Source organism: Trichechus manatus, unplaced genomic scaffold, assembly GCF_000243295.1.
Source record: "Trichechus manatus latirostris isolate Lorelei unplaced genomic scaffold, TriManLat1.0 scaffold00091, whole genome shotgun sequence".
Taxonomy (NCBI): Eukaryota; Metazoa; Chordata; class Mammalia; order Sirenia; family Trichechidae; genus Trichechus; species Trichechus manatus.
In genome coordinates, this window is record NW_004444027.1 from 1,162,317 (window position 1) to 1,175,473 (window position 13,157).

General features: G+C 39.5%; 1 protein-coding gene across 1 annotated transcript in view; it reads left to right on the forward strand.

The window, feature by feature from the left end:
- DOCK5 (dedicator of cytokinesis 5) overlaps positions 1–13,157 on the forward strand; it is a 218,797-nt gene that overhangs the window by 199,888 nt on the left and 5,752 nt on the right. The window contains exons 41-45 of the mRNA XM_023736758.1: positions 152–562; positions 2,724–2,890; positions 10,463–10,631; positions 11,293–11,431; positions 12,669–12,772. Of these exons, the coding sequence (XP_023592526.1) occupies positions 152–562; positions 2,724–2,890; positions 10,463–10,631; positions 11,293–11,431; positions 12,669–12,772 (990 nt within the window). The remainder of the gene's footprint in view (positions 1–151; positions 563–2,723; positions 2,891–10,462; positions 10,632–11,292; positions 11,432–12,668; positions 12,773–13,157) is intronic.

Consider the following 13,157-nt stretch of genomic DNA (forward strand, 5'->3'; position numbering starts at 1 on the left):
TTAAAGTCAATAAATTGGTTTCCTGGCCTGTGTTTCCAGCTGACAGATGTTGGCGTCATTTTTCTCTCTCACCACATCAGTGATCAGTGGTAGAAAATGCAACCATCAAATTCAGTCTGAGGCCTACTACACCTGTTAGTTGCTCACCCAGAGAAATGCCCCAGGACTTGGTTGGATTTGCCTTATCTTTCAGCCCTTGCATAGTCTAGGCCTGTTGTTATCATTAGTATGTGTATTTCTCTGGATTACTGATCCAGGTGAGTCCAATTCACAAACCCTAAACTTAGAAGTAGCATTCTCATTGGATAATGCTCTGTCTGCCAGATTACCTGTCCACCCCAGCGCCTACTCTTTCCCAACCTCCAAATCTCAGTCATCCCCCTTTCCCGAACATATTTCATTCTTTTTATGCTCTCCTTTCCAGATGCCTCTGCTGACAGAAGGGATCCGCATCCATGGGGAGAAACTGACAGAGCAGCTAAAGCCACTGCATGAACGGTTGTCTTCTTGCTTCCAGGAACTCAAGGAGAAAGTAGAAAGGCTCTATGGGGTTATAACTCTGGTAGGCTTTGTCCAAATAGCCTTCATGCTTTTTCTTGTCTGCTTTACCTTTTCCGATATTGTTAAGTTTTTCAGATGCCAAGCAAGTCATAATAACATAGGTATGGTATGAATATACTTGGGGCAGAAGGAAGAGGGCATATTCTGCTATTGGTGATCTTGAACAATCATTGTACTAGGTAGGTATTCTCAAACTTGAGTGAGCATCAGGATCTCCTGAAGGGCTTGTGAAAACACAGAAATCTCCATCCCCAGAGATTCTGATTCAGTAAGGATTGGGTGGTTGTTGGGTGCCATCAAGTCAATTCCAATTAATACAGACCCCATGTGATAGAGTAGAACTGCCTCATAGGGTTTTTTTGGCTGTAATCTTTACAGAGAAAGACCGCCAAGTCTTTCTCTGACAGAGCCTGCCAGGTGGGTTTGAACCACCAACCTTTTGGTTTGCAGTCCAGCACTTAACCTTTGAGCCACCAGGGCTTCTCAGGGTTTGGGTAGGACCCAGGTATGTGCATTTCTAACAAGTTCCCAGGTGATACTTATGCTACTGGTCTTGGAACCCCTCTTTGAGCACCACTGTTCTAGAACTTGAAGTTTTCCTAATCTTAGACACTGGTTCTCCTTGTCCTATCTAGCCCAATTATTATAGTTTTTCCTAATCTTTATTTTCTATTTTGATGAAAAATTTAGTCTTCACACCTTTGAAGGACAGGAAGAATTGTGAATTAGATTTTACAATGCATGTGGCTTATTTCATGAATTTTTACAGTTCTAACATGTTTCTCATGGTTACAATTTTCTTTTTTTCCTCCCGAGTTCAGTGGAGGGATGCATGTGCTAACCATTTCTCTCCAACGATATATTATTGAGTCCAGCTTCATTTATCTGCTATTTTTTCACTTGAGTTCACCCTGCTTTCTTCAACTATCTTATTCCTGCACCCTGATTTTCAGTTTTTCTTTCCTCAAATCAAGGCTCTGGGTTTCCTTCCATTTTCTCCTCTCCCTTATTTCCATACATCCATCTGCACAACCATTTTTTCCAGAGTATCTTTTTGACAGTTTTTTTCAGACATCAGAGTGTTTAGTAATGCTTTCTTCTTTTTTAATAATATTTTATTGTGTTTTCAGTGAAGGTTTACACAGCAGTTTAGGTTTCCATTCAACAACTTCTACACAGATTGTTCAGTGACATTGGTTACATTAATCACAATGCATGAACATTCTCATTATTTCTATTCTGGTTGTTCCGTTCTGTAGTCATGCCTTCTTAATAAGTTGCCTCCTAACCTGCTGCTAGTTAAGAGTTTTTTTCTAGAAACATCTGTCTTTAGTATGCAAGTTCCTAGATGGCAAAGACTGTGTCTTTGACCTAATAAGCCTAATTGTTAATAAAACCAGCCCAGTATTAACAAATGAATTTGATGTGGTAGCATGTGAGGGTAATCCTCCTGGGGACATGTCTTGTGAAAGATGTGTGTTCCTTCTCTTCCTGAGGGTCACCAAGTTAAGCTTCAGATCTACAGTTTGACTCCAAACATTCCTCTCTTAGGCCAATATTCCATTTTTCAAAAGGTCGAAAGAAGCCAAACTGGAGAGGCAGACAGAGAGTTTTGCTATTTTATTGGCAAGTAGTGCACATACTATTTTTTTCTTTCTCATGTGTCTGGCAGAAAATTATGTATTTTTCTCTAGTCTTAGATATAGGGTTGTTGTTCTTGTTAGCTGCTGTCAAGTCAGCCCCTAACTCATGACAACCCCATGCATAATGGGATTGGACTGTTGTGATCTATAGGATTTTCATTTGCTGATTTTCAGAAGTAGATCACCAGGCCTTTCTTCCTAGTCTGCCTTAGTCTGAAGCTCCACTGAAACCTGTTCAGCAGCATGGCAACAACATGCATGCTTCCACTGACAGACAGGTAGTGGCTGCGCTTGAGGTGCATTGGCCAGTAATCAAACCTGGCTCTCAAAACCTAAGTTGTGTCTATAACTAAGAGGTGATATTTGACATACTTAACAACTGATGCAGCACAGGCATCAATGAGAGTGGGGTGCCGGCCAAGCCGAATGGGCATTAGCCATCAACAATCAGTGCAGCTGTGCTAGTTCACGCTGGCTGAATTCCAGCCCAGCTAACCAGGAGGGGTTGTGTGTTTTCAGCCTCCCAACTTGACTGAGAGGAAGCAAGGCCGCACAGGGTCTCTTGTGCTACCCTACATCATGTCGTCCACTCTGCGGAGATTGTCCATCACCTCAGTGACTTCCTCTGTGGTTTCCACCTCTTCAACCTCATCTGATAATGCACCTTCCAGACCTGGATCTGATGGGTAAGAGTTTGATCATTGATCCCCAGAAGGGATGGAGTAGCGCCTTATTAATGTTTGAATTTGCCTTGGTCACCAAAGTGAGACGTGGTCAATGTAGATGCATCACCCTCATGAGAAAAATAATTCAGAGTACATGGGTTACTAGCCTTTGGGTCATTCTCGTTGTCTTCCTCATGAGGAATTACATATTTACATAATGATAATAACAGTTACTAAAACTGAAACAAGGGAAAAAATTACCCATGTTTCTACCACCCTATCACATACTGTTTTATTTTTCTCATGTTCATTTATAGTCATTGCTAAATTTTTCATAATTTCAGTTTTTTAAAATATTTTTTATAATTTTTATTTATTTTATGAAAAGGTAATGAAATCACATGATCTATAATTCCAAAGGTACAAAAAGGTATGTTATGAAAGATCTCCCTTCAGTCCCTTACTCTCAGTCTCTAGTATCAATCCCCAGAGGCAACTGATGTTAGCATCCAGATTCTTGGTACCCTTGCAGTGGCTCTTTGTATTTACACAAGCAATACCTAAATATACATTGTCATCCACACTTTTTTTGCACAAATGCTAACATACAATGCTCTCTTTATCTTGCTTTTTTCACTTACTGTATCTTGAAATTCACTTCGTGTCAGGACATAAAGTACTTTCTTTTCTTTCTGCTGCGGAGCCTCCCATTGTATGTCCGTCCCATAATGGATTCTACCAGTGCCTACTGATGGACACTTAGTTGATTTTAATATTTTACTATGCCAGCAGTGCTGCAATGAGTAACCTTAAACATAAGTCCTTTTTGCATATATACAAATGTATCAGTATGAGAAAAATCCCAGAAGTGAAGTTGCTTTGTCAGAGATACATTTTTGCAATTTTGAAAATTATTCCCAAACTGACTTCCATAGAGATGATTTTACAATTTACTTCCCCACCAGTAGCATATAAGAATACCTGAGCAACATAAGAGTGCCAGGGTACCCACCAAAGTATATTATCAGTCTTTTTAGTTTTTGCCAGTCTGATAGGTGAAAAAAGGTTTTGTTTATTTTTTCATTTCTCTTATTTTATGTGAAGTTAAGCATGTTTTTATTTGTTGAGGAGCCATTGTATTTTATTTTCTGTGAAATGTGGTCAAATACTCTTTGACCATTTTTTTAGTGGATTGTTGGTTGTTTGCCTATGATATGAGTTGAAATATTTTCCACCACTTCCTTATTTGTCATTGTCTTTGCTTTTAATTTTTTAATTTAGCTATGCTGATTTTTTTTATGCAGTCAAATGAATCAATCTTTTATTTGGTGACTTCTGGATTTTATGTCATAATTGAAGTCCTTCCCTACTCCAGGATTACAAAAAAAGGTCTATTTGTTTTTCTTCTCCTTCTAAGGTTTTACTATTCACAATTAAATGTGATTCATTAGAATTTACTGTAGGATAAGGTGTAAAGTATGGAGCCAACTTAATTTTTTTCCCCAGATGGCTGCCCAGTTCTCCCTGTAACATTTAGTGAGCAAACTACCAAATATCAAATCCCTATATGTATTTTAGTCTATTTATGGACTTTCTTTTCAATTAACCTGTCTATTCACCTACCAGTATCAAGCAGTTTTAATTACTACAGATTTAAAATGTTTTTTACTTCCAGCTACCCCTTCCAGAATTTATATGGCTACTTTTTCTCACTTGTTTTTCCATATGAACTTTTGGAGTAACTTGTTTAGTGCCATATCATAGACTTCTCCTAGCCCCAAACAGTCCTATTGCTATTTTATTAGAATGATGTTAAACTTATGGACTAATTTTAGAGGATCTTTTTGATGTTGTACCAAAACATAGGGTGCATTTCCATATGTTCAAATTAAAGATATTTTAAAGGAATGAATATAGGTGTCCTCTTCTCTGTCTAAAGATACTATTTTTGAATAATATTTTACTAATTTGAAATTAATATATATTTATGTAGAAAAATTTAAAGTACTAGGTACTTTTAGAAGAAAAAAATCCTTAAAACTGTCACTCAGAGATATTGTATTATATCACTAAACTGTTAGTTACATAATAACAAAAAAGTATACATCTACTCCTTACTTACCGACTGTCTTGTTATCCGACATTTCACATTTACGACAATTGTAAAAAACCCACTATTTTTGCACATTAACGAGGCTGCGGGCATGGTCCCCTCCCTTGAGGAGGGTCTCCAGCAGCCTCCCAGAAGCTGGACTGAGCAGCCCCGCACCCTCTGCTCCCTCCTGCGGACAGGTGCTCTGCATCGAGCTGCTGCACGGGGCTGGCCTCCTCTGTGGTCACGGCTCCAGTGGATACAAAGGCATCACCGAGCCAGCGGGCACCTGTTCTGGGTTCCTAGCTCCTATGTGGCCCGAGGCCCTGCAGCTCAAAATTGCTGTGGGGTGGGAAGGGAAGAAAGAAGAAGCCATTGGAAGAGGGTGTTTGGAAGAAACGTGAATTTAATGAATCCCACAGTGAGCCAAACTGAACTGAAGCCTCCACCTTGTTGGGGCCGGGTGCATGGCCAGGCTCCCCGCATCCTCGCAGGAAGCCCAGAGGCTCGATGACTTGCCAGGCCCGGAGGGCCGAGCAGGATCCGGGGTAGTGAATACAGGGCTTGCAGGGTTGGGAGTGGAGCCCTGGAGGCAGCTTCACAAGGGAAGCTGTGACCCAGCACAGGAGGAAGGTGAAGTGGTTAAGCTGTGGACCCCCCAGTCACACAGCCTGGCTTTATCCAGCTGTGTCTCCTCCTCCTTCTCAACAGAGGAATAGTCCATAACTGGACTCATCACAACGATAAGCACATCGGTAAATCTTACTGTTATTATTTCTATGATCATATTTTGTAAATAAAAAAATTAGATAGGTGGTCTGAAAACAGGGAAAAAACCCTCCATTTTTGGCATAACGCTGATTTGCGTGTAATGACCTGGTCTTTGGAACCTAACCGTGTCAATAAGTGAGGAGTGGGTGTATATACATTTTATTAAAATGGAAAAGCATTGCATATACCATTTTCTAACCTATTGCTTAATTTAATACATATATATGATGAGTATTTACACATCATTAAGTTTTTAAGATAATGTTGAATAGAAGTCAAGTCAGATAACTTATCATTTATTCATAAATGTTTAATTCTGTAACACTGGTAAGGAACCCTGGTGGCGCAGTGGTTATATCAGAAAAATAACTTGCCAGAATGGCCCTGTGACTAGAAATCAAATGTTTAACATTTCTTATTTATCCTTTTCCATTGGCATACTTGCTTTTACATAGTGGTGATTATAGTATAGATATGGTTTGGTACTTTCTTTAGCCTCCTTTGTCATATGCATTTCCACGTTGCTATATAATTATTATCAGTTTTTATTATCATTTTTGGTGGTTATATACCATTGCATCATATGGACGTGCCATAATTAATTCTTCTCCTACTATATAATCTTTAACGTATGTCATTGTTTCTAAACAGTTCATCATAATAATTCGTTATTAATTTTAATAAAAAATATTTAGGTTATATCAATATAAAATACATTTTCATTATTAATAATTGTAGCAAATATATTTGCACATACGGCTTTCCAATTATTTATTTAGGGTGCATTCTCACAAGTCATACATTACCTAGTCAGAGGATCAACAACTTTTTTACAATTCTTGATGTAAGAGGAGTACCTATATGCAGTGCTATACACAGCATGTTGAGTGAGGGGTCATATCATATTGTTTTTGTCATATATTTACCTATCTTAGGTAGTAACACTATTTGTACCCTTTGAATTCCTAGATATTAAGTAACACCTGATTCAGCTGTGTATTTCTTCTCTTCTATAATTTTTTTTAATGCCTTAAACATATACTTACTAAAGACTATGTGGAAAGCATACAAGTTAGGTTCTGTTCAGTAAGACTGTTTTCCTCATTAAGCTCTGTCTCATTCAAAAATTAAAAAAAAAAATTGAAGCATTATTGAAAATCAGAAGACACTGTAATTGCTGATACTCTAAAACAGTAGGCAGAGAGCAGGGGAGTGGGGTCACCTCCAGGCTGTGACCTCAGCTAGATGGCTGTCTCACCCAAGTTTCCCCTGTGGGTAGAAGAAATCATTGGCAATATTTTCTAACACTTATGCAGGATATTTCTTTCAAGCAACTCATAAACTGGCTCACACCTAATGACCCTGATTCTCCCATTATCCATGTTATAGCACAGTATTTAATACTTTCATGATGATTGTTGGGTATACGCTATAAGCTACCCATTCTGTATTGGCAAGAAGTAGATTGTATGCATCTTCTTTGGCAAGTGGGAGGCTGTGGCACAGAAAGAGGACATTCCTTTATGAAACACAGTGCATTGTATTAAAGGAACCCGAGATAGATTACACAGCAGGCCAGCCAAGTACATACTTAGCCCACCAGCGAAGTAGGGCCCCAAAACAAAAGTTTATGGGAAAAAAAAGGTGATATTCTAGAAAAATTATGGAAGTTGTCATCATAAGAAAAAAAGCAGAACTCCGTAGGACTTCATAACACTTACGTTATGGAAAGTTTAGTTCAAAGTCAGGTCTTAGTGAAACTCACCTTTCGTGAGTGTGGACCTAGTGCCCCTGCAGTCTACCTTCACTCCTTCTCCCAGGCAGTAGAATGACTGATCCGGCAGAATCCTGGGTGGTTTTTTTCCCTCTGACCAATTACTGTTTGAGGTGATTCGGTTTGTTTTATTTAGTTAATTTTAAGAGTAATTAGGGTCCTTTTGGAATTTAGTCCTATGATTTTTTTAAATTAGTACAGATTTAATAAGATAAATAATAGTGAATGGAATCCCCTTAAATGTTAAGTACTAAATACTCATAATTGGAAAATATCAAAAAATTGAAAATTCAGACATGCAGTCATTTTTTATAAAACAATAAAAGATAATCTAGAAAAGGAGAGAATGGTTTGAAATAAAATTTAAAAAAAAAGAAAAAAACTGTAGCCTAGAAGCATTTTCCATTGTGACTCCAGTTAAAACGGTTCTTGTCGAATCAATTCTGACTTAAACAGCAACCCCATGTGTGTCAGAGTAGAACTGTGCACCATAGGGTTTTCAATGGCTAATTTTTCAGAAGAAGATCACCAAGCCTTTCTTCCAAGGCATTTCTGGGTGAACTGGAACTTCCAGCCTTTCGGTTAGCAGCCAAGCGCTTCACTGTTTGCACCACCTAGGGACTCTCGTTGTGACTCTGATGGTTCCTTAACCACACTGCCCTGGAGCTTTCTGATCCTGTATCTTTAGAGAAGATTGCAAAAATGTTTTTCTCCCAAATATGAGAAAATTAAGATGGCAGAATCTTTAAATGAGACTTTCATTGGGATAAAAGATCAGCACCTTATGCTCTTACTTAAGGATTAGACTCACCCCTCAGCAGAACTGGGCAAGCCTGTCTCAAAAGCACAAGGCAAAGAAACAGCACTACTGAACACACCAATATCTGTCTCCTCTCTCCAACCCACATTCTACCCCCCAACTCCCAGTGCAGACTGGTGAGCAGGGACAGTCTGTTGATCTCTCAAGTGACAGGGCCCTCCTGGGTCACAGGAGAGAGTGCAGAGATGATGTTCTTTTGCCAGGTTGAGCCCTGGGTGCGGTTGTATGGACTAGCATTTGCCTGGTGACCAGAACATGGCTGGAACACAGTTTCTGTACTCTGAAAGTAAATAACATCCAGTAATGAAGACTGTTCCCTCTAGCTTGCCTGCAGCATGTCCTGATGAATGATATGAGAGGTCACTGTTGAAAAGCCGCCTGGGCTGTAGGAAGGGGAATTAGAGATTAAAATTCCTAAATGACTTAAGAAACATACCAACCAAATAAAGCAAGTGAATCTTTAGGTCTTGATTCAAACAAATCATGTATAAAAAAATTTATGAGAGAATCAGGGAAATTTGAACCTTGACTGGATATTTGATGAAATTAAGGGATTATAATTTATCTTTAGGAATGATGATGGGACTGTGGTTATGTTTTTGTTTTGTTTTTACTTTTATATGTGAATTTTCCTTAATGAAATCTAAAAATGTCTTTGCCCAATTATTCCCCCCAAAATATCTTATTTTAATTTTTATGTACTTAATAACTAAACCAAAAAAAAATCAAACCCATTGCCATCGAGTTGATTGCAGCTCATAGCAATGCAATAGGACAGAGTAGAACTGCTCCATAGGGTTTCCAAGGAGCGGCTGGTAGATTCGAACCACCGACCTTTCAGTTAGCAGTCAAACACTTTAACCACTGTGCCACCAGGGCAAATAACTAATAAGGCTAACTCTCTCTCTTTTTTTTTTTTTGGACCTCTTTTTTCATGAAATACCTGTTTGTATCCTTTGACAGTTTTTAAAAATTGTACTGATTCTTGACTGACTCAATTTTTAGTATGATGCTTGAAAATCTAGTCATTGTAATTAGCAAACATACATGTTTTAAGCATTTTATAACAAACTTAGGAAGTAGGTACTATTATCCCCATTTTACAGATAAGGAAACTGAGGCATGGAAAGCTTATCTGCCCAAGGTCACCCAACAAGTAAGTGTAGGGAGGATTTGAATACAGGTTGTCTGAATCTAGAGTATTTGCTATTATCCACTGTATAAAGCTGCCAGTTAATCTTTTACTTTATGGATTCTGTCTTTGCTTTTAAGTTTAATAAGATCTTCTCTTCCCTGGGATAAGATAAATATTCACTAATATTTTCTTCCAGTTCTCTGGTGGTCTCATCTCTGTACATTTATATCTTGAGATGTTCACTTGGCAGTTGGAAATTCAGTGTAGAACCTGAGAGGGAAGTCACAGGAAGAAAACCAAAGACATAAGGAAAATATTAGCCTAAAGGATTAAAGAACCAAATAAACCACAGACTTCACCAGCCTAAGACTTGAAGAACTAGATGGTGCCTGGCTACCACCAGTGACAGCCCTGACAGGGAACACAACAGAGAGTCCCAGACAGAGCAGGAGATAAATGTAGAACAGAACTCAAATTCATATAAAAAGACCAGACTTAATGGTCTGACAGAGACTGGAGGAACCCCTGAAACTATGGCCCTCAGAAGCTCTGTTAACCCAGAACTGAAACCATTCCCAAAGCGCACTCTTCAAACAGAGATTAGACAGGACTATAAAACAAAAAAATAATACATGTGAGGAATGTGCTTCTTAGTTCAATCAGATATACGAGACCAAATGGGCAGCTTCTGTCCAAAAGCAGGATTAGAAGGCAGGAAGGGACAGAAACAGGACAAGTGGACACAGGAAACCCAGGGTGGAAAGGGGGAGGATGTTGTCGCATTGTGGGGACTGCAACCAGTGTCACAAAATAATACGTGTATCAGTTTTTTAATGAGAAATTCATTTGAGCTGTCAACTTGCACCTAAAGCACAATAATAAAAATTAAATTAAAAAAAAGATTTTGATTGAAGAATCATAACTGCTGCTCCTTCTGGAGTGAATTTTGACTGTGGGGTGATCAGTGTTTTATGATTTTTGTCCTTGTATTTGGCTGCTAGGTCAATCCTGGAGCCACTTTTTGAGCGCAGGGCTTCGTCAGGTGCCAGAGTTGAAGATCTGCCTGTCAGAGAGGACGGCGAGAACCGGATCAGCAAGTTCAAGAGAAAAGACTGGAACCTGAGCAAGTCCCAAGTCATTGCAGAGAAAGCGCCAGAAGATGATCTAATGGTAAAAAAGAGAGAGAGAGAAAAAAAAAAGCACCCGAGGCTTGCCACTGCCTCCCTTGTAGCCAGGCATATTGCTGTTCCCTGCACAGATAGAAGCCTGGCTGTGGCTTGTCTCGGGACAGAGCAGTCAGTGGTAGGTGTCAGAACTCAGACTGTGTAAGAAAGCACGTACAGAGAATCTGAGTCTCTAAATCACTATTGTGCAAGATCTTGTACCCACAATGTAATAATGTGGGTTGATGCTTGGAGTTGTGGTTCTCAGCTGTATGTTCCATGAGTCAGTCCAAACATTGTCATTTGTCTTCTTTTAACTTTAAAAAAAGAGAGTCCTTTTTTTCCACAAGCCACATCAAGTTGTTAAATGTGGCAGACCAACTTTCCCTGAGAATCAGGTGGCTTATTTTCAGCCTAAATGACACGGTCCAGCCGTGGCCAAAATCAAGCCTATAACCAGCCAGAAAGCAATCTATGGTTCAGTGATTCCCAGTTAGTGTCTTTGCCATGGAGCTCACTATATGTCAGTGTGGTAAGCTTGAAAGTGGCTCCTGGAGTTACGCCCTTTTGCAAGTTTCTGCTCAGTAGACAAGGTTGTTCAGAGCATTGTTGAGCTCAGTGTTTCTTACCATGAGAATGTTTTGCTGTGTTTTTCCCCCTGGTACTAGAGCCCATCCAAAAAAGCACAAAGGCCAAAGAGTCTCCAACTGGTGGACAGTCGGCTAACACCATTTCATGGTTCTTCACCTCCTCAGTCAACACCCTTGAGCCCACCACCACTCACTCCTAAAGCCACCAGGACCCTAAGTAAGTTTTCCTATAGCCCTTGTATTCTTTTTACTAGGGAATGGAGTATGTTTATGGACCTGGGCAATTTTTAACCAAACCAGCTATAAAGTATATGTGACTGTTGTAAAGTTAGTTCAGGTCAATGGTTTAAAAAAAAAAAAAAATTGCCATTGAGTTGATTCCGACTCAAAGCGACCCTAAAGGACAGAGTAGAACTGCCCCATAGAGTTTCCAAGGAGCACCTGGTGGATACGAACCGCCAACCTTTTGGTTAGCAGATGTAGCTGTTAACCACTACGACACCAGGGTTTCCAATTCAGTGGTAGCTGGTAAAATACAGTTAGACTGGAGTTTGACAAGGAGCCCTTGAATTGTTGTTAGTTGCCATAGAGTTGGCTCTGACTCATAGTGGCCTTATATATAACAGAATGAAACTTTGCCCAGTCATGTGCCATCTTCACAATCGTTGGTATGTTTGAGTCCATTGTGGCTGTTGATCTGTCTAGTTATCTATCCAAAGGGTAACTGTCCTATTCTAAATGTGTATGTGTAAATGAGGTAGAGTAGGACTAGGACCAAAAATGGCAGAGCAAGTACTTATGAACTCACTATCGAATAGATAGCCCTGTGCTTATACTGGAAAGGTTTTAAAATAAAGACAAGAAATGGACCCATTCCATCCATATACTACATACTATCTGCGTTGGGGTACCCCTAATAAAAAAAACGCTTGAAAAGAATTACAGGGTACTCATAATACAAAGGCATAATGGAGGGGTAAATCTATCGGTGCCAGATGGGAGACAGTGGTCAACCAGGAATTAATCAGGTAACACTCTAAATGATAAAAATACAAAAATCCAGCTTAATCAACCAGTATTTATTGAGTATCTGCAGTGTGTCAGGCATTTTTCCTAAGCATTTGGGGATATATCAGAGAACAGAGTAATACCCCAAGTTCGAGAATATATTCTTATCCTTAGCTTAGTAGTAAAACCCTAAACAAAAAAAAGTTGGAGGAGGGGGTTTAATTCAGAACTTCTTGTGAAGCTTGTGAAACCTTCTGGTGAATGAAAGATGCTGCATTTGTCACATGGAATAAAAAGTCTTCTTCATCCTGTCCACAGAAACCACAGAATCTAACTTTAGCAGTTTGATTGGCCAGGTTGGTTTAGGCATTAAAATGGCAAGCAGAATTTCTATGAGATTCCTTAAATTTTTCTCCTTGCTTTCATTTACTTTGTATCATTTCTAGGCTCCCCATCTTTACAGACAGATGGTCTGATGACGTCTACTCTCCCGCCTCCACCTCCCCCCAAAAGCAAGCCCTATGAGAGCAGTCAGAGGAACTCGGCAGAGGTAGGGCATCCACGGCTGAGGCTTGTGGCCAGAGAGCGCCACTCGTGGGAAAACAGCATTGGGTTTTCCAAGCTTTTTAGTAGGCGGGTTTTCCCAGAGATTTGTCACTATAGCCGATGCTTGGTTCATTCCTGAAACCACAAAAGCTAAAGAAGTGAAGATATGCAAGTAAACATTTTCATCCGATTGAAGATAGAGCAGTTCTCTGTACCTCCTCATGGGTACAAGTGGGTGAAATAAGAAATGCATTCTGGTTCATGTTTGAAGAGTGACAGTCGTTCTGGAATAGTGTCTGACAGGTTTCCTTCATTCATTCAGCAGATGCTTACTGAGTGTCTACTATTTGCCAGGTACCCAGGTATTGAGGATATAGTAGTGTGCTGGG